General features: G+C 33.4%; 3 protein-coding genes across 3 annotated transcripts; 1 reads left to right on the top strand and 2 right to left on the bottom strand.

Moving 5' to 3' along the window:
* Positions 1 to 8,978: 8,978 nt before the first annotated feature.
* Positions 8,979 to 12,974, bottom strand: LOC18044728 (RING finger and transmembrane domain-containing protein 2). The gene is made up of 8 exons (XM_006435905.2): positions 12,207 to 12,974; positions 11,229 to 11,305; positions 10,949 to 11,117; positions 10,433 to 10,521; positions 10,160 to 10,324; positions 9,952 to 10,029; positions 9,623 to 9,726; positions 8,979 to 9,343 (listed from the first exon to the last, which is right to left on the bottom strand). The coding sequence occupies exons 1-8, from the start codon at positions 12,712 to 12,714 to the stop codon at positions 9,238 to 9,240; spliced, it is 1,296 nt and encodes a 431-aa protein (XP_006435968.1). The 5' UTR covers positions 12,715 to 12,974; the 3' UTR covers positions 8,979 to 9,237.
* Positions 12,975 to 14,383: 1,409 nt separating this feature from the next.
* On the bottom strand, positions 14,384 to 17,273 carry LOC18044727 (hydroxyacylglutathione hydrolase cytoplasmic). Its single transcript, XM_024186835.1, has 7 exons — positions 17,145 to 17,273; positions 16,913 to 17,035; positions 16,660 to 16,821; positions 16,104 to 16,182; positions 15,700 to 15,813; positions 14,870 to 15,046; positions 14,384 to 14,693 (listed from the first exon to the last, which is right to left on the bottom strand). The coding sequence occupies exons 1-7, from the start codon at positions 17,189 to 17,191 to the stop codon at positions 14,619 to 14,621; spliced, it is 777 nt and encodes a 258-aa protein (XP_024042603.1). The 5' UTR covers positions 17,192 to 17,273; the 3' UTR covers positions 14,384 to 14,618.
* Positions 17,274 to 17,471: 198 nt separating this feature from the next.
* LOC18044726 (cytochrome b-c1 complex subunit 8) lies at positions 17,472 to 19,437 on the top strand. Its single transcript, XM_006435903.2, has 2 exons — positions 17,472 to 17,702; positions 18,853 to 19,437. The coding sequence occupies exons 1-2, from the start codon at positions 17,533 to 17,535 to the stop codon at positions 18,899 to 18,901; spliced, it is 219 nt and encodes a 72-aa protein (XP_006435966.2). The 5' UTR covers positions 17,472 to 17,532; the 3' UTR covers positions 18,902 to 19,437.
* Positions 19,438 to 22,363: the final 2,926 nt, after the last annotated feature.

The following is a 22,363-nucleotide window of genomic DNA, read 5'->3' as shown; positions in this document are numbered from 1 at the left end:
AGGTAATTTAAAAGAATTAAGATGTACTCCCTCAATAATAATAATAATAATAAGCGAAATTATTATTTATATACTCTTAGTTTATTCCATTATCAAAAATACTACAACATTTTGAGGGTGTATCAATCGTCTATTCTAAGTTGACAAAATGTATCAGCTGACCACTAAATTGTTAATTGCCGTTTAAGTATGATGACGTCAAAAGGATAATTTGGTCTTTTCATATGATACAAGTGATAATTTAAGGGTATACAAGTGATAAAAAAAAGAATTTAAGGGTATACAAGTGATAATTTTTAAGGGTAAAATCGTCAATTCACTGTAATTTCGTTAACTTTCAAACGGCAACTAACGATTTGATGGTCGGCTGATACATTTTGTCAACTAAGGGTGGACGATTGATACACCCTCAAAGTGTTGTAGTATTTTTAATAACGGAATAAACTAAGAGTATATAAATGATAATTTCCCTAATGATAATAAGGTTTACCTCTCTTAGAGCTCAAATTTATTATGTGCCCGAGAATGGAATGTATATTTAAAGATATTTGTGATTATGACTCTCTTTTTACCGTCCATCTTTTAATAATAATAGCATATGAGAAAATCAAATCATGCATTATTATTTCTTTGGATTTATCATAGATTCCAATAGTTATCCAACTGTTTATGATCAGAAACGGATGAACTAATCTAAATGTACGTTACTGTTTATTATTTACTCCCGAGTTAAAATTTAAAAAAAGAAAAATTTTCGTAATAGCGAACAAGGAAGCGAGCACACACTTGTGATCAAAGAGAGAAGCAAGCACAACTTTCCCCCTCGCATGAAATAGCAATAGTTCTCATGATGATATCATCCATTTTTTGGTGACCCCATTTTCAATGAAATTATACGTAAATAAAGTGAGTCGTAGACAATTACATTACCCACACACACAAATAACAAGCGTTAGATCAAACATCATTGTTTGTTTTTTAATAGTTTCATGTTTGGTTCTTCTCGAGAATAAGAATTAAATATTGCCGACAATCATGTCTCACAACTTGCATAGTTTTGGCAGCTGATGCAAATCTCTCTTCTTCTTCTTCTTTTTCTTTTTCTTTTTTTCAATTTTAATTCATTATTCTGAACGATTTGATTCCTGATTTTATGGTGGACCAAACCAAACGTCGAAACCCAATTAAATAAAGAAAAAAAGGGGGGGAAAAAACATATAGAATTGGCAGAAACAGACGCTAGGGCATAGGGCTATAGATGAAGATGAAGATGGAGATGGAAGGGCTTCTTGACTCAAAGACTAATTTCTAAAACCGGTATGCTCATCCATATTTGGCAAATTATTACACAACACAACGTATAACACACACGCCCCAATCACAAAACACAAAGTTGGGCAACAAGTACCGAAGCAGTATTCAAGTTGAGCAAAGTACTCGAAAATTGAATAAAATATGGCGAGTAGACCAAAAGCGAAGTGGATCCGACTGTACTTTGTCACTTGAATAATGAAAAGATTAAAGAGTTTTAATTATTTAGAGGTTTTTAATTCCAAAATGGGTCTATTTTATGCTTTCTTCTGTACTTGGTTACTCACATAACTAGTTATTAAAGTATATGCTTTCACCAACTTTTCAAATCACCAGTCATAAACCCTAGATTTTAGTTTATTTTACTCCCAAGAAAAATTACTGTCTAGTTATATGTTGTACATATATAAAAGCAAAAGCAAAAGCAAAGCAATGTATTTGAAACTGCTGCAAATCAAGTATACAACAACATGATCAGTAAGCTTTGGACTAAAATGTAAAATTGGGATGAACAGTAAAAGTTGCCTCATCTGATTGCATTGCACCGTGCAAGTAGCTAGTGTGGCAGAGGGATCGAGCTCATCACAACCACCAAAAGGAAAGTTTGTGTTTGCGTAGCGGACAAAACTCAAAAGCAAAGGTTATTAATTTGATTGGTTGGTGGAGAAGCCCACCGCAAAATCGACTGTGGTTTCTGGCTTTTTGGCGAAGGAAAAGATAAACTCTTCTCTCCTTCCTTCATTCAATGGATCAATCATCCTAGCTCCACTGAGAGTCTCTGAGTCTCGATTCCAGGCTAGACTCAATGCTCCTTATTCTTTAATAATAACCAATAACCATTCATCATCTCAAATATTGATTGATGAGTGAAAGTAACCTGAACATGCTCCTTATTTTGGTTTTTCCAGTCAGTTTAGGCTTTTAGACCAAGACGTCACTTAGTTAGAGTTGAAAGTGCATCTCCTAGGCAAAGATGAAACAGGAATAACTTTGAGAGCAATGCTAATTATCACAATAAAGTAGAGAAATTAATTGCATATAAATATGTAAGAATTAAATTAATGAATGAAAGGAATAGAACGAAGGAGCTCCCTTCAGTCCAAGCACAGAAAAAGAGAGGAGGGAAATTATCTCCCGCATCATTCACACAATCACAGTAGCGACAAAAAAAGCACGTCTACTGAGTGCTTGAATGAATGAGTCGGCAGCTAGTTCGTCCCCTTTTTCCCATCCATGAGTGGGCTGAAGGAAGCTCCCTCACACCATTTCTTCATCACACACACACACACACACACATGTATATCATCCAACTACTAGCTTAATTAATCAGCTTAGCTTATTACAATTAATTCCTAACAATATGTGTGTGTGTGTGTGTGTGTGCGTGTGCAAAAGAAACTTTCAATATCAAGGGCTAATTTTGTGCCAACAAAATCAAGGCTAGCTAGGAGAGATTTCAATGTAGCTGAAAATGCCCAAATTGGAGTCAGGATTAGAAAGGTACTATCAAGAGATCAAGCTAAAGCTAATGAGTTAATCTGACTGCAGCTTCAATCATACACAAGAAACAGTTTCTGCTTAATCTATACATGTTAGCTATATGTGCCTTGAAATTGGCAATTACTATGTACAAGACATGATAATTAACCCAGTATGAAAATAACAAGGTAGGGACCCAAACTGTGATGTAATATTATGATAGGAAAAAAAAAAAAAAAAGAGGCAATCACTCAACAAACTAACAATTTAATAGCAAATATTGCTTCAGGGATTTTCTTTCTGCTTGATCTTCTGAAACGAAGAAACATTGATAATACTTGCAATCAAAACATCCTCAGAAAGGAAAAAAAACATTTAATTTACATAAAATCAGACACCTAAATCTTAATCCTTGTTCTCTCATTCTTGGAATCCAAACAAAAAGTTATGTTCTGAGGAAGAATGTCAAGCATACATCTAAGAACATGATATGCTAAGTTCCCTCCAGAAAACATAATTAAATATGAAAATAAAATTAAAGAGCATATTAAGATTTAATTAATTATCAATGATACAAGAAAGTAGTTGGAAAGATACACAAAACAAATTAAAGAAAGTAAACATGATTCAACTTAACTGGGCATCCTTGCTTTCTCCATACACTGAAACCCTAAATCTCAAGTAATGATCGTGAAGTTTGAAACCCTAACTTTCTGTGATGTTATTAACTATATTAACTCACACTTCACTGAGCAAAACAAAGAGGGCCAAGTGTGAGAAAAGTTTAAGAGAAAGCTCAGGTAATGTTTGTAGAAAATAAATACACAAAAGAAATTGTAATAAAGAAGAAAAGAGAATAAGTTGCAAAAAATAAGGAAGGTGGAGATAAAGAAGTTTGATTTCATAATTCATATGGGAAGGTAGCTGCAAAAGAAGATGATGGGTCATTTTCTTTCATGAGAGTTAGAGACAAGAAAGCGACTCTAGCTAAGAGATCTTAACAAATCCAATGGAAGAGAGAGAAGAAGCAGAAGCAGAAGCACAAGCCCAAGCTTTTGCTTTTCTGTCTTTGGGGGGGTATTGTATTTGTAGCCAGATGAAAATGAGTTGAAGCAAATTCATAATAAAAGTAAATGAATAAATGAGCAGGAGTTACTAATTTCACTTTCATAATAAATAATCAGCAAAAATAAATAGATATAGGCATTCCAACTAGTTGACTCTGGCCAGTGGCCACATGAAAATATGAAAACACTTCCACTTCCAAGATAGCACCACTGTGAGTCTGTGACTGTGAGTGGCTGTGAAAATTGAATGACTGAATCCACTGTGCAATAGACTGCACTATAATTAATGCCTAGTCCTTTGCCATAAATTGATAAACATGACATGAATGATGGATTCACACTTCACAAACACTGCTTATATACACTTCCATATTCAATTTTCAAATGTTGCTAGATGATGACCAAATTGGGGATAATATTTTCTTCTTATACTTTTAGTTATTAAATAGAAAATAAAGAAGTACAATAATGACATTTGAGATAAATCTGATTCCCTTTCTGTTTGAAATATTGTCATTAATCTAAGCATATTGTACTTTGTTGTTGTCAAATTATTAGCATTGATTCTTTATATATATATATATAGTTAACAAATTCCTAGTTTTAATTATGTGATCGCATCATTAGATTTTAAATTGATTTGGCACTTGTAATTTTTAATCTTAAATGTATGTGGGTCACTATTAATAGATTTAGATGCAAATGACAGATTGATACGCAATTTACTTTTCATTCACATTATCACATAAAATAAACTAGTTCATTATGGAACTTAAAGTAATTAACTCAATCAGATTATATTATAAAGCAAGTTCTTAAGAAACTTAATTGCTTTTCTTGATGCTGTTGATTTAATAAATATATATCAGGTGTTTTCTTGAACCAAAGGTCGATCTCATAATTTTCTGACGTTGTACTTGATGATACTAATATATTTCAGGTGATTCTGATGTAGGACAAATTAGGGTTTAGTAACTTAAGTTGTCGCACCAAGATTTTTTATTTTTGTCAATTCAATTAAAGTCATATTTGGCATGTATTTTTAGTCTTTTTCCTGAATAGAGTAAAATTTTCTTTTCATGTCTGAGTTAACTTTAAAATGTGATCTTTCCATTACTATAAATAACCAAATAAACAGGGCAAGCATATATGTGTTACTTAATCATTCTTTTAGTCAATAAATTTCCATTTCCTTCGAGAATTATTGTTCTGTGCATTTGGGAAAAGTTTTGGGTGTTCCATGAGTACAATTTTTTTTAAAAAAAACTATTTGTAACGTGCATACTTACAGTGGCATAGCTAAAAAAATCAAATTCTCCAGAAAAAATAAAATGTATAGAAATAAACGATGATTTCATCTGTCGTATCTGAGTTTTAGCTAGAAACCAAGACTTCAGCCTTTAGGAGAAAGGCAACAAAATTCCCAAATGGTGAAAAATTAAAATATGGTTTTAGTTTTTTTTTTTTTTTTTTGGGTTAATAATGAGTTTAATGGATTCCGTTAGATTAGGTATTTGTGCTTGATTTAAATTCAACAATTGGGCTAAAAGTTATAAATCGACGAGATTTTTTTAGATTTAAAATTAAATTAGCGAAATAATCAATCCAATAAGGGCAAGTTTTTAATTTCAATGGAACAAGATAAAACACGTCTTTTAAAGTTTTTTGAACATGCATGGACAATTGTTTTTGTTAAGTCTCATAGGAGCTTAGCCATCATATATTTATCTAATTATGATAATATTCACACGCATACGGTAAAAAGAGAAGAAATTACGATGCTATATGAACATAAAATGACTCTTCTCTTGGATTTGACAACCCTCTTCTGAACTTGAATTTTTCCTTTACAAAATTCTATTTTTCCACTGAGATCCTTACGTTGTAGATTCGACAACCCTCTTGAAAATTCGAGAAATTTCACTTTTTCTCTTTTTCAATATACTTAACCCGCTGTCGTTTTCCTTGTTGCTTAAAGTTTTTTGCAATTTGATTCGTAAGGTTAAAAGTAACGTCTAAAGTTTAGTGTACATTGTTAGGTCATACGTGTCCCAATCTCTAAACTGTTTATGGATGAAGCTGATGCACCAACATGTTAGAACATTTTCATGCTAATTAATTTCGGAACAAGTACTCAAGGACGAGGCTTCCGGTAACCACTTGCTATTTCTATTGATTAAGACATTACTCTGTTGACATAGAATACTCAATTTCGAAGGGTTAACGAGTCTTTAGCAAAACCACACGCACAAGGTGAACATAAAATGCAATCATCAATAATTTGTCAAGTTTTTAGGAACCATGAGAGCCTAGAATTGAACCTAATGTAGAAAAATTCATGAAAAAAAATGGATGTACTTGCATACATTATTCCTCATCGCTATGAATTATGAATGAATGATGATACAACGAGCCAAGGAGTACTTAAGTGGGTGGAAAACAGTTAAGCAGGTACACACATATATATAAGCAGCAGTAGCGGTGGCAGCAGCACGCAGCTTCTTTTAAGATAGCCCGTATATCTATAAAGCTCTTAGAATGCCAGAGAATTTCAAAGGGTAATAAGTGCTTTTACCTATTGACTCCTCGCTGCTCAGCTGCATCGTGCAGGTAATTCATAGAGATAAGTGCTTTTGTGGTGACCACACGTTAGCTTATTATCTACTTAGGTGGTGCACACACACACACACTTGAGTCTCATTTGGTATCATCACTCATCCAGTTGTCTGTAGCTATAATGCTACAGGGAGAGGATGAGCTTTAATCTGCAAAGTATCAACTCGTGAAAATCATGCAATTGGATCCTGGACATATCACATATGATCTGGACACAACTTGAAAGGAGTTTTGTTTGTCATGTTAAGGTCAGCAGGCAATCCTAACGCTAGTTGCAAACCAAACCACGCATTGCTAACTAGTCGCTGAGATTTAGGTGCCTTTCGATGGATAGACTCTTGTGTGAAGCCCAAATGTAATTCGTGACAGGAGTATTTGCTTGAATAGTTGCTATATTTTAGGTTAAATACTTGTTTAGTTTTTATATTTTAAAAAATATTTCAAGACACCTTTGTTATTTAATATGTGATACTCTTACCATTCTTTTTTTTTTAATCTTTTAGAAAAGACATTAATCAATTATTTTATGAAAAAAGTTAATTAATAACTAGTATGAATGAATTGATACTTTTCACACCCTTACAATAATCTTCTAATTATTTAAAATAAATAATATTGGATGACTTATAGCAATGTTTAATACTGTTGCAATTATAATCTTACTAATAATTATTTGTGAAAAATAATAATTTACTAAATTAATTCTAAAAGAAAAATAAAGAAATTAAATTTATTTTTAGTTTTAAGGCTAAATTGTTAATTAAATAACATTTTTTTATAGATAAACTAATTAATATTCTCAAGAATATTGTTCCAAGAATATTATTGTAAAAGTAAAGAAAAAGAAAGGGCATGAGTGTAATATATTTAATAATAAAGATTTTTTGAGATATTTTTCAAAATGTAAGGACTAAATAAACTCTTAGGCTAAAATATAATAACTCAACAAACATGTATCCTCCATGAAAGTGAAGGATGTGTGCTGACTCTATTGAGCTTGACTCTAGTATGACTTTATGAAATGACTTGAATGGTGTAGTATAAGTGGAAGTTGGAGACAGTGAAAAATGAAATACTACTAGCATTAACATTATTTTACGTATTCTGTAAATCGAAAGCTAGCCACTACCCCTCTTTTTGGACCAAGGCACCCTCATGGCCAATTCAGACGGAAGATATTATTAGGTGGGAGAGTTTGGCTAGGTATCATCTCAAGATATACATTTGAATTGAAATCTTTTATCTTAGGTTAATGATAGGCATATTTGTATAATGCACGAATATTTATACAATTTCCTATACTCTATTGAAATCTCTAAATTTACAATAGTGGATATAATATCTATCTAGAGTCTCAATAGATTTTAGATTATATAAGTGTTTCTGTTTAGAATCTCAATTCATACATAAAATCATTTCATCTTGAGATGAAATGAAGATAGATTTCTCCCCACATATTAATGGTAGTAAATTTATGATCTTACTGTTTTCTAGATCTCTGAACATTATTAAAACCATCTCCAGACCCCTAAACTATACTGTAATAAGCATTTTTATCTAGAGTGCATAAAAATGATCTGATGGCCAAGGAATACAACAATTGTACAACAAAAAGAGGTAGATATGTTGAGGTTGCGAGTATCCCTGACCAGAAAAAAACCCAAATGGAGGGGATGAGGCCTGAGTGTGCTGTGGTCATATGTTGTGAGTTGTAGCTTTGGTCAAGTATAAAATAGTTTGTCCTTTTGTCTTGTTATTTTTGTGGTGAATGTGAATCATCCCACTATCAATGTTGGCAAAGAAGAAACATGAAAAGATACTCCGAGATAACAATAATGATGCAAATATCGAAGGGTCAATGCTGTATACAAATCCCATCATGTGATGTTGACGAGTTTTTGAGTTTCACCACACAGCCGTGGGCCCAAAACTTCCTGTTAAGACTCAAGCACTGTGCAAAAGGTCGCACTTAATGGTCAGTGTGTCAGTAAATGTTCTCAATCTTACTAGCGAGCTTGAAATGATAGGGCCGTCCAGGCAATGTAGTACAATTGCCATTTTATTCTGATTATTATTAATTAATCTGATGATAAATGGGCACTACGGCATCTACGTAATCAAAATTGGCCAGCGTGATCCAGTTCTCAGAGGTGCTAGGATCATTTTTGGAGTCATAAGTTTGGTGTCATGAACCCATATGAACTAGGCAGATTCTGGCCTCATTCAGATCGCTGCACTTTTAAGGAGTCCATTAGAAATTTAGAAGAAAAGATGAATAGTGCATGCGTCCACCGCCGTCAGGTACAGAGGGTCTACTCCCATTGAAAATTTTAAATACTTGGTGGCATCATTATAAAAAATTTGGAGTTTTCAGGAGAGAATGCAAGAGATAAAACTAAGTCCAACCTGATTTATAACTGACCACGGCTGTAATGTAGATAATCTCCAGTTGATTTCCCAATTCCCATTCTGAATTAAGTGTGTGAACGAAAGATGAACATAAAATAAGTTGCAAACAGCTACAAGCTTCCTCTTTTATCAGAAAGTTAAATGTATGAATGGAATAGGGGTTAGAATTCTCTCTCCTTTGTTTAACAATCCTCGAACTTCACATATGTAACGAATGAACTCATTACCAATCTGATCTTGATTCTGGTAATATTTTTCTTTTCCACCTCTCTAGCCAATCCACGAATTACGTTTTAAATGATATGCATCAGCTATTTGCATGTGTAAAGATATACAATGAAGCAAAAACATGGTTTTAGAACAACTGGAAGAGCAAGCTTGTTGATCCATCCCCAAATGATCGCAGATCAGCAGGCTTAACCAAAGCTCTGCACAGTGGGCAAGTCCTTTCTCTCTCCAACCTGAAATGCAGACATTGAATTGGTCAAGTCAAAGAAGGAAGCCTTGCAATACAGTCTATACAGTTGATATCTGCTTGCCTATCATAATTTATAGAAACATTTTGTGCCCGACTAACTTGAAATCCATTTATTGAGGTTGAAGAAAATCAACATTATGCAGTCCAGAATATTAGCTCCGGAAGCAACAAGTTATTAACTCCTTCTTAAGCATCTTGGACTATACATTTAACAATATAACAGTCTAAAGGTTAAATGAGGAAAATGAGACCATAAACTCACCATTCAGAAACACAGTCCTCACAGAATAAGTGTTTACATTGCAACAGGATAGGAGCGTGCATCTTTTCCTGGCAAATAGCACAGAGATCCCCTGCTGCATTTACCTGCACAAAGATTATCTAGGACTCAGAATGCATATATTGGAGAACTCGCTAATAGAAATACAGGAGTTCACATTATATGCACAGCTGGATTTATGGAAACCAAGAAAGCTTCTTAACATAAAGTAACATCAACAGGTCCTTACATTCGGCCATAAGGCAGAGAAACCAAATGAAAAGATCAATCACAATGCTTTTTAAAAATAAAACAAAATGACTCCATTATACCTGTTCTGTAGTGGCATACGATCCATAGTGTACTTCTTTCCGTGATAATGCCCTTATGGCAGCAAAGAGACTCTGAACCTGAAGCGTAGCTCCAATTTGCCAAAGATAACAAACCAAACCATTTTAAACAACACTATAAGCATTTCTTCCTATTCAAAGGAAACAAAGTGCAACCTGCAGAAAATTAAAGACCCTGATGGAACTGTACCTTATCAACAACAGTCGTGAGCTTGAAAGTTAAATACAGCCCTGTTGTCAGAGATGAAAAGAGGCTTCCATAATCTTTGTTCAAGAAAAATCTGTACCAGACAGGTGTTGGCAACAAGGCACGGTATAACAGCAGTGCATACTCTACTAGAGTTAGTATTTGACCCTTCAAAACCAGATGCAAACAGTCAGAGAATTCTGAGAGAATGAAAGCGATATTTGCAGTTCCACATTTTATTTGGAAACAATTTAGTGATCCAGGGAATCATTGTACCTGCCGACGGAAATTGTGGCCTCTTCCATTCTTGTAATATATTAGCAGTAGACACTTCATAGCCATAGCAGCCTGCCTTACCATTGTATCTGAATATGATAAAAATTGAAGCAAATGCTCAACATGTCAGCACATTCAAAATATCACTAAGCCATAAATTTAAGGCATATATGCTGTGAAAGTAGTGAGAAAGGGCAATTGGACAAATCAATTGAGAAAGGAAAGCAAAATCTTTTATAAAGCTACAGATTGCACATCCACATTAATGATTTTTCTGGAGAAGTGAAATGAAACAAAGTCATGACCACACAATAACTGAAATCAACAAAAAGAAACCATGTGATAACTTCACAAAATGACTAAATAACTGGGAACTTAAACCAAAAAAACTTAATTATTACAGGAATCTTCATCATCAGCACAGATGCGAGAGTTCAAATCCAGGTTAGAAGCAATCCAAAATCTCTATTGTACTAATTACAAAACAAGCACAGTAATGACTAATCAAATACATACCATTCACTAAGATGATGAATACGGCATGCCAGAAAGGTGGTATTGTACTTGGAGGAATCATGAGCAATGGATATAAAATATCATCACTCCGAAACCACCAGTAGATACCAATCACCTGAAACATAAAACCTATAAAGATCATAAAGAGAATATAGTTTTTCCTCTCTCCCTGCAAAAAGCAACAAGAAATTAGGTCGTTGCTTGGGAAAAGAAAATAAGTGGGTTGGAGAGTGAGTTTGAATTCAAGGAACTTTAAAAGTTGGAAGACACGTCAAACCACCTTTAAAGCAGTCTGCTTTCGAAGAATATCATTCGACTTAAAAATTACAGCTGTAATCCAAACAGTAACAAAGAAACCTGCAACAAAGAAATTGTTACTAAGAAAAGTTTCTTCAAAGAGTTGAATAATTAAAGAACTAGACACAGAAGCTATACATGATCAGAGATAATGCAATAAAAGCTTACTTAAAGTTTCCAAAATACCAATCAAACTTCCCTAACAGGTTGTAGGTTGTTTCATGTGATGAAGAATTAATATAGCTGCTCTAGCATTAGGGTAAATCATAGGATCATATCTTCACGGTTCTTAATTTCTCTCTTTCCTTTTCTTCTTGACATAATAGACAAATACTTTATCAGTACAAACAGAAGGATACAGAAAGGAAACACATTTCCCTGTGAGGAACCTAACTTGAATGCATTCTCTCTAATTGCAGCTTCTTGGACCAACCGGTCACTTTCAAGTTGTCCAATCAAGGTCTACAGTAAATTAACATCCGCAACATCTTAGATTAGACCACAATCTTGCTATTATGTAACATTTTGAGACCAAATAGACGCATTTCGACATTGAAAATTACCAAATGCATATAAATTGCTTTTAATACCCACAATACTTTTGAAAACAAATTCGATTATTTTTTCAGCACAACCACCAGCGATCATTTTAAAAGCCACAACAATACCAATCTGACCCTTAATCTCGCCGAACCTTGAGTGAGTTTTTCAAAATTTTCTCCATCATACAACCCAAACTAACAGCCTAAACAAGAACACGAAGCACATGGAAATATGTTGTAAAGGCAACTTAATAAGTTTCCATTCACTAACAAAACCTTCATCCACTGACTAACCCAAATCCGATTGCTTTCCCATCCCAAATTCAAAAGTCAAAACACATTAGCTATTGAAAATGGAAATTACAATAATAATATGTACAACATTCAGGATTTGAACAATCAGAATCAGGAACAAGTACCTTGCAAATGCTGACGAACAAAAACGACCAACAACAGCAAGGAAAAAGGAAGAACTTGTTCCACCCACCGAGCAAACTGGTGAATATCATAGCTCTGATAAGAACCTTCCCTACTGGTGCTACCTTCTGAAGCCGCCAACGGCACCGTTTCACCTTCCCCAATTGCATTTCCCTCATTATCTTCTCCTGCCCCCGTGGCTTCACCATTTTCTTGCCTAATTATCTGAATAGAGACCTCCCCTGTACTCAGAGCAGAATTGGGCAGCTGGGTTTGACCCCGAGCTTCAGAATCAGCATTGACCGTCAAACGATCCTGCTCAGATTCTTGGCTTGTAGACATGACACGAGAATATTCCAATAAAAGAGAGAGTGGTGACCGGAACAAGTTGAGCGCAGCTGGTAACTGAACCTCATAGCTTCTTGAATTATCACTTGCACTAGCACTAGTACTAGTACGATCATCATCCGGCAGCGGTGAAGAAGAATGACCGGGAACTGAAGTTTCCATTTTTAACGAGGGGACGCGATGATGCAGACACAGTGACCTTGGACCTGGGACCTGGGGGATTGTTTGAAAAAGATTGAGACTTTGGAGGGTATTTAGTCGATTTTGACAAAAAAGATTAAGCTGAAGAATGAATCAGATGTGGAGATGACGATGATCCAATATGATTGGCTTGATCTTCAAAAGGCTTTTTCTTTATTCTTACGCTGCAAATTGGACGAAAGTGATGCGAGAACGCGTCTCTCTATCTACAGCTTCAAAGTTAAATTTATTAAAAAAAAAAAAAATTATTCTAACCTTCCCCGCAAGTACCGGAAAAGTGGTGTCTGAGATATTTTCTGTTTCCTTCTGATTTTCCATTTTGTCCTCGAGGAAATAACGTGTAAACCCCTATTTTTTTACTTAATTAGTTCACAGATCCTCATTTATTTCAAGAATGAACATATAAACCCGCCCTAAATTTGGGTAGTCACTTTGCACTTGCGAGTTCTCTAGTGATTCTTTTGATAAACCATTCTCAGCATCGCATGGTTTAGACTTTAGAAGAATAAAATATAAAAATATATTCAATATCCTAAAATAATTAATAAATATTAACAAAAGAATATGTATGTAAAAGAAAAGTATGCTTATTTTTAAAATATTGTGTGCCCATTTCTTAATTGTTAAGGAACTATTATTATGTATTACAGTAATTCTTAAATATTTAGGTACTCATAACAATTAAAATAATCAACTCCTTTACATGTATTTTCAATAGTCTCATTAATATATCTATATATTCTTCTGCTAAGAATAATTATGGTTAACATTGTATATGACTCATCCATTATTTCTTTTATGAAACAGCTCTTGTCATCCCAAAGAAGTCAAAATAAAATCCCACTCGTTGTTCAAGGTGTCTAAATAAGCCAAAAAAGAAAAAAACAAAGAAAGAGGGTCGTTCTGTCAATTCTTAGAACATCGGGGTGGGCAAGTAAATTAAAGCAATCCTTGGCATCTTGTGTATTTTCTGTCCTTTTTTATTTCTTTTAATATGTGATTTGGTATTGGTATCAGCATCACGTACCAGTTGGTAATCGCTTTCTCTGAGTTTTATATATATTTTTTCGCAGACCTGCTCCTGCTGGCAATTTACCGGTATTATAACGCCTAGTCAATTCAAATAATTAGAATTAAGAAGTGTCATGGTTTGGATAAAAATAAAAAATAAAAAAATCATTTTTTTTAATAGGAATTTGATTTAAAAAATCATTTCAAAGCTCGTAACATTTTCATAGATCTGGTACTGTTACCAACCGCACAAATGAAAAAGGATGAAGTCAAAGCAGTGTAGTCGGCAACCCTTGAACTGTAATTGCACGTCATGTTTTGAGGGGTAGCGAACCACGGCGACCATTTTTGTTAATATACCCCAATTTATTTTATATACAGATTTTTAATTTAATTTTTTTTTTTTTTTTGGAGAGAATCCATTGAAAAATCTTGAGTTACCAATTGAAAGATGGATAGTTGGGGATAAAACTAGAGATTTTGTGTTGCAAAGGAACTGGGGAGAATTCTACCCATGCATCCGGCTGAAGCATGAACCCCAGTTGAGGGATGCCAGCAGCCTAAGTCAAAAAAGAAACAATTTATCTTTCACTCTAATAAAACACTGAGATCAGGGAACTTAAAACAATTCCAACATTTCATCATTATTAGCATAGGACAAGCAACATCAAGAACACAACACTAACATGAGCCCGTTTTAAGTCGAAGCAAACAACTGGGAACCCTGTAGCCTGTAAGTTTCAGACATTTACAAAACAAACCAAGTTCCATATATGGCACCATTCCCACCCCAAATAAATAAACAAAAGCAAACTGGGGTGGAAAAAATGTAAAGGCTTGATGCAGGTCCTTAATCAGCCTCTCCAATTGTCCTTTCGCTTCCTTATCTCCCGGAGAGCTTCAATGGGATCATTGAAACCAACCAACTCCTGTAAACAAGGCAAATATCAACATCAGAAATATTGCAAAATGAAGCACTCTGAAGGAAATGCAGTGTCGTGAATTATTGATAGCTTTTGACGTGGGCTGAATAATCTGTGTCCAAACATTAAATTGTTTTATTCTGCACAACTGAAAGGTAACTCTTTTGTGGATATTAGGTGACCTGAAGCTCTGGTAGATCAACACGCATGAAGGGGTTCGTCTCCAACTCTTCCTCAATGGTTGAGGGAATGGTTGGCAAGCCAGCTTGCTGCTGGTTCTGAGCCCACGCCAATTTTTGCTGTAGCTTCACATTGCTTGGTTCGACAGTAAGAGCAAATAGTAGGTTCTTCACTGTGTACTGGAGAAACAACAAATCAAATGTTACATTAACCTTTAAAAAAAAGAAAGGACAACAAAACTTATGCCAGTTCCTTTATAGTAAAAATTGGACTTAAGGTAGAACATAACAAGTTTCAACAACTACAAGGGAAGGAATCCATTCAACTCTAAACTTCATACTTACACATTGTTGTATTATCACATTCCCGTGGGATGCAGCTTATGAGTAAAGTATTTAGCAGGTACATTTTGTGCACAACAGGGAGAATCCAGTAACTAGAAAATAGTAACTAGCACTTGAGAGTATTAAGGGTTTTAGATGCTTAACTATCTCACAAGTCACAACCTCCATTGCAAACTACCTGAAGCTGGCGTGTAAATTTCTCACACACCAACCTTGCTCTAAATTTTGCAGTTTCACTGACAGCTGTAGTCAGTAACCTATGCTAGCTCCAGATGGTCGAAAAACCGATTTAGTAATTCTGAAATCTTTTTTGGAGGTTTTTAACGTAATGATAGTCCATTAAGAGAATTGCACAAAATCTGTAGAAGCAGGATTTCATATGGAAGGCTTATAATTACTCATCTACTAGAGTAGGGAGTTTTAAGTTATGACCAAACTTCAAGCTTATCTTAAGAAGTAATTTCAGCATTTTAGTTTCAATAGTTTACCTCATGGCCACAGTAAACTTGAGTTGGCTGAGGTAATGAGCCCAATGTCACGCACAGGGATTGATACATCTGTTCTGCCGAGCCTTCAAAAAATTTTCCACAACCAGCAACAAACTGCATATTAAAAAATGGTCAGGCAACAGATATACAAGTTAAAAAAAAAAAAAAATTTAAACAACGTAAGGACAACCGCCCAATGACTGATCAACAAATTTCCAATAAACAGGGATTTTTGATGGTCCAAAATGCAAAAGGCTTAACACATCCATGAATTTTGAGAATCTAACTGTAGGCTTTGAATTTGCTGCTCATCATTTTAGCAAACATGTTCTCTAACTTGCCCAAAGATCTCTTGATGGACAGCTTCATGCAAAAGGAAGCAATAAAATCCTTCCTAAACTCACCAGTGTGTCTCCAGTGAAAACAGCTGGGTCTTCTCCCTCTTTTCCAGTCACATAATAACTTATGTGACCTTTGGTATGGCTGGTGGTAAGCAAATCAAAAAAGAAGTCAGAAACCCTCGGTAAACAGAAAATAAAGCAAGCTGTGGATTAAAAGACTCATGGTCTAAAACCATATTGGAAGTTGGAGGTTCACAGACTTTGCAAAAGATGTTTGTTAAGTACAAAAGCAGGTTCTGAAATTAAAGAAGAGTAAAGAGTAATCTATAGATGCAAGGGAACCGAACTAAAATCATGTTTGGTCTGGGTTTGAGGAGTTGTGCTTTTTAAGTTTTAATCCAGAGCCTCTGTGAATTAGAATTACTAGCTGTCAAACATAAAAGAATATGCAGTTCGTAAACATTAGCTACCAAATAAAATTGGGTGTTTATTAGACACTTCAGTTGTTGTGCTTACTTTCAAAACTTAGTGAAACCAGTCACAAACATACACTGAAAACACAGTCATAAATAATTAAAAATGAAGAAATATTTAAGAGAACAGGTAATTATAAGCATACCAAGGTGTGTGAAGAGACAGTACATTGACATGAGCTCCAATTGAGAACTTATCACCATTTTCCACTTGATGAGTGCACCCCTTTACATTATCAAGTGAGCCACCATACACCTTAATCCCAGGCACCATCTCCTTCATCTTTTCGTTCCCTCCAGCATGGTCCCTAATCATACACAAACCAAACTGAAAAAATAAAAATAAAAAATAAAAATTGAACAATTCTTTTTTTTTTTTTCAAAACAAAAGCCAAGTACCAGTGATGATGAGTAGTGAGAACGGTGGTGAGATTGACACCATGTTGTTTGGCAGCCTCAATGATCTTCTCTGGCTCCACTGGATCAACAACCGCAGCTTCTTTAGTGGTCTCATCAATGACCCTGCAAAACCCAGAAAAAAAAGGAAAAAAATTTATTTTTTATAATTAAAAAAAAAAACTAATTTTCTTCATCAAAATATTTAAAAAAATAAAAATTTATGTTAATTTACAGGTAGGCATAGTTGTCTTCCAAACAAGGAATATGAAAGATTTTCATTTTTATTCTCTGCTCAAGTGCACGAAGTTCCGGCAGCTGTTTGCTGATCCTTCGTTGGACATATGGGCAATTAAGTCAAAGGTTCGAAGAAGAGACACGTAATCATCTGGAGAGTTCCACAGGACTAGCCACGTCGTCAGCTTTACCTCACGTGGCAAGGAGACAATTCTGGAGAAATGTGTTTGGGTGAGGCGATAAGCGTATCCATATCCAAGCTTAACTAAAACCGGTCGCGGGTTAGGTTATAATTGGGAGCTGACTGCTGACTGCTGAGGGCGAGAAATTGCGAGAAATTAAGAAACAAGAGAGAGAGAGAGAGAGAGAGAGAGAAAGCAAAAGACATGGGAAAGCAGCCGGTGAGAATGAAGGCGGTGGTGTACGCACTGTCGCCATTTCAACAAAAGATTATGCCGGGGCTTTGGAAGGATCTGACCGGTAAGATCCATCACAAGGTCTCCGATAATTGGATCAGCACTATCCTTTTGCTCGGTCCTCTCGTCGGCACCTATGCGTAAGCTCTCTGTTTTAGTTTTATTTTTATTTTATCTTATGTATCCAGGCTCCATGTTAAATCAATAGAATTTGCTATATCTCCTAGCAATTCAATATAGGGTTTGGCAAATTCGATTTTTTCTAGTTGATGACTTATTATTAGGTTAAAAAGTGTTTGATTTATCGCATTCTCTAGGCTGACTCGCTGTAAAAATTTGTAGTTTTTTTGTTTGATTTATTATTTGAGGGATTGAGAGCATAGATTCAACATGTTGAAGTGAAAAATCTAGAAATGGAATATGTGTGAAGGTTGCATAAGGATCATGGTAGCTGGAAAGCCATTTGTAAATTTGCAAACTTGGTGATTGGCCTTTGGTGTGTGATGAAGAGGGGGAGAAAAATTAAGTGAACATCTAGAGGTTAGATGGGAAATGGTCTCCTAAGAATCATGGTAGTAATAAAAGCACAAAGACCGTGAACTAGAGTTTTACCGTGTGATGTAGAGCAAAAATTTCGTCATTTTGGAGTGAACCTGTAGATTTGAATGCAACATGTCTTCCTAAGCATCATGGTTGTTATAAAAGCTCAAAGAGATTTGAAAAATTGCAGACCTGTTTCAGCATCTTAGTGTATTCTTGACATTTGACATTTTGTGAATGTGTTTATGACTTTGAAGCCTTCAATCTGTGACTGTGTTTATGATTTTGAAGCCTTCAAACTCAATTTAGATAATCCAAGTTATTGTGTCTTTAAATTTCTCACCCAGTATAAGCTGCCCTAGTTTGGGGATCTGGTCCAACTTCTTGTTGTTATGTTGCCATGTAATACGGTGTCGATCATGCACATATTCCAGGCATTAGAAGAAAGATGTGTTAAAGATGTATGACTCAGAGATGCTTGAATTGCACTGTCTGTTTGTTCTAAAATTAACTGTTGACTAAGGTTAGCATTATCTGTGCCAATTACCCATTTATTTTCTGACTCTGAGAAATATATGATGTGCCAAAAATCTGTACTGCACTGCACTTGGAAGATCAAACAATTTTGCCCATTTTCTGTTTCCTCTCTTCCCTCTATAAGGCCTGCCATTCTTGGCTTGTCGGATATTCTTACACAGCTAATGTAATTACTCTGTTTATTTATATGCTGGATGTTTGTAATTGGTGCAGTTATGTCCAAAATTACCAGGAGAAGGAGAAGTTGGCACACAGGTATTGAAGCAAGCTGATGTGCCTCTATTTTTTCAGAAGCTTAAGGTTCTTGTGAATTAGCTACAACTCTTGTTGAAGTTGTGAAACATAATTGAAATTGCTATGTAGTTGAGACTACAGTAGTTTTGATTTGTGGGTTTTGTTGATGGATTGAGAACTATTGTCAAAATTCTGAGCAATATTTTCTCTTTCTTTTGATGAAATAAATTTGATGCATGGATTGCTAAATGCACGGATGTTGTTGTTTCTGTTTTTCAATAATTTTAAAAGTATCGAATGTGTTTCAATTGTATTAGCGAAAAAGCTGAAACATCCTGTGGTAAAAGAATTTAGGCTGGAGTCCTTGCTTCTTCTTGGGAAGAACCATCTTTTGCTGGTCTTATTCCAGATGGTGGGAGAGGAATCACATGGTAGCTTTGGGAATTCTCTCGCCCTAATGAATTTCTTCATCTTTTGTGCGGGTGGGGATCTGAATTTGTGGTGCGTTTGATTTCTCCAAATTGGAGTAAATTGGAATAAAAAATAAATTGTTTATTTGATCTATGAGAATTGACCATGAACTGAAATGAGTTGATATAAGAATAAATTGTTTATCTGAGTTATAAAAATCAAAATGAAAATAAATTGTTTTTTCATTGATGTATTTATTTTTATTTGTAATTAAAATAAATTGTTGCTAGTTATTAGAATGTCTTTAAGTTATATACATATTTATTATAATATTGAGTGTGGTAGTATAATTTTTTTTAAAAATGTAGTTATTATTATAAAAATAATACTTATAGTAATAATTATTATTTTTATTATAATAATGGTAATAGTAATAATATTAATTTTTATCAATATTAAATTAATATTTAAATAGGATTTTCAAAAATAAATATTTAATTTCTTCAAGGGTATAAGTGTTAATTTTTTCCAAATTTCTATTCTCTCATTTTTATCATTTCTCATTTCCAAATTCTTAGATTCCATCTAAAATTTATTTTCATTTCTTAATGTTTTTAACAATAGAATACAATTAATTATTCCAATTTCTAAATTTAAGATGTAAATGCACCTTAAATTTTAATCGACATGCGAGTCTTAAATGATTCATTATTCTTTATTAATGCAAGTGTGTCGTTCTTGTTATAAACTTAAAATAAAATATATAGTCTAATCTTCTATATATATATATATAAAGTTGGGACTAAAGGAGGTGATGTGGCATCACCATTTCTCATCTTCTTGTAGTCTCTATTATCTAATAAATTGGTTGAGATTAAAAAAATAAGTACATTACAAAATATTAAAAATAAAAAATAATTATTAAATTACAAAAGATTACATGTCTCTTCCTCTTTATATTTAAATTCAATAATAAGTAATCATTAATAATAATTAATTATAATTCTAGAAACATTCAGTTATTTTATTATGCTAACAATTAAACTTTAGTGGTCTAAATACATCAATTAATTAATATAGGAAGGAAGGTTCCTTCATCTTCCCTCAACAATGTCATTAGGGTCTAATTTTAATGTCATAATTTCATATTTAATTATGCAATCTTTTGTTTAGTACCTTTTGGCTTCTTCAAACTCTATAAATATTAAGTAGTTAAAATTTGTGGCACCATTATTTCTCATCTTTTTATATTCTCTATTATTAAATATATTGGTTGAGATTAAAAAATAATTACATTACAAAATATTAAAAATAGAAAATAATTATTAGATTTTAAAAGATTACATGGCTCTTCCTCTTTTTATTTAAATTCAACAATATGTAACCATTAATAATAATTAATTATAAGTTTTGAAACATTCATTTATTTTATTAAGCCAACAACTAAACTTTAGTGGTTTAAAATACATCAATTAATTATATATAGGAAGGAAGGTTCATTCATCTTCCCTCACCAATGTCACTAGGGCCTAATTTTAATGTCATAATCCCATATTTAATTATGCAACCTCTTATTTAGTGTCTTTTGGTTTCTTCAAACTCTATAAACATTAAGTATTTAAGATTTGTTATGTTTAAGTTTTTTTGTTATTTACCCAACATCCTCTTTATAAATGTTCTTGTATTTTTATTTTTTAACTTATTTGAATTTTTAGTGTTGTGTGCTTCATGGAGTACTCTTTTGTTTTTCTTCATGAGTTGTACAATGATAAAGATAGTTGGGTGATAAGAGTTAGGTTTTGTAGGATGTGGGAGTCTGTTAATATCAAGAAGAATGGAGAATTGATTAGTATGAACATATTTGTTATTAATGAAAAGTTGTGTACACTTAACTATACACATTAATATATATTTTTAAAGTTAACAAAAATGAATTAACTTTCATAAATAATATTAGTTTTATAAGACTGCGTCATCTTTAAAAAAAATAATTTATATTTTTTATTAATTTCATAAAGTACAAAGTTAAAAAAAAGATGATACTAATTTTTTTTTAAAACCGCGTAAAGTGCGATTCTATTTCCTAATATACTTATAAAACCGACATTGTAGAAGGCATACGTTGAAGTACTCATTGTTAACTGTTTTGCTCACGAACTATTTGTCATTCATAATTACCTAGAGTCAACATGTCATCTTATCTATTCATATAATTGATAAGCATAAATTGTATGCATCCACGTTTAATTTTTGTTTATAACGACATGTCATTCTATCCATTCATACATGCCTATACTTTATGCGTTGGTATATAGGTTGATGACTTCTTACTTACTTTATTTGTTTTTTTATTTCCATTCTCTTTTTTCCAATCTCACATTCCCATAAAAATGGAGTTTTCATTTCTCATCCCCAATTTTATGTGGTTTTCACCTAAAATTCATTCTTATTTCCTAATGTTTTCATTTCGATTTTAAATCCAATAAATAAACGTACTCTTAATGTTTTGCACCTTAAGAGATTAGAATTGGTAAGACCTTAGGTTTTTTTTTTTTTTGGCTCTCTTAAACTTTTAAAGATTTTGTAACTTATATTTTTCTTTATTTTTGTCATTTATTAACCACTTATCAGCACTTAAAATGTTTGCATAGTATAAGATTAGATCATAAAAACATGATTTAGTTGGAATTCGTACCTCGTTTAAATGAAAATTGATTGCATCTTTTTTTTTTTTTAACAAACTAATGTAACACAGAAAATTTAGTAAAAATCGAAAATGAAAGGTGTGAAAACTGACAAATAGACATGACTGTCTCATAGCTCGTAAGTCGTAAACACATACATAGTTGGTAAAAATAGTATACTATTCTTCATGCTTGTTCCTGTTTTTTATATAAAGATTTTTCGTGAAGAGAAGTGACACTGATTTTATAATTTATTTCAAATATAATTATTTGTTAGCGACAGTTCTCTTTACTGGTAATAATATTTCATCTTTTTTTTTTCCGTTTATGAATGCTTGGCCTTTTCGAGAATTAGAAGTAGAAGATGTTTTCAATCGTTCAAAGACCAAACGACA

This window comes from Citrus clementina, unplaced genomic scaffold (assembly GCF_000493195.1).
Source record: "Citrus clementina cultivar Clemenules unplaced genomic scaffold, Citrus_clementina_v1.0 scaffold_4, whole genome shotgun sequence".
In the NCBI taxonomy this organism is placed as follows: domain Eukaryota; kingdom Viridiplantae; phylum Streptophyta; class Magnoliopsida; order Sapindales; family Rutaceae; genus Citrus; species Citrus x clementina.
This window is presented reverse-complemented; position numbering and strand designations above follow the sequence as displayed.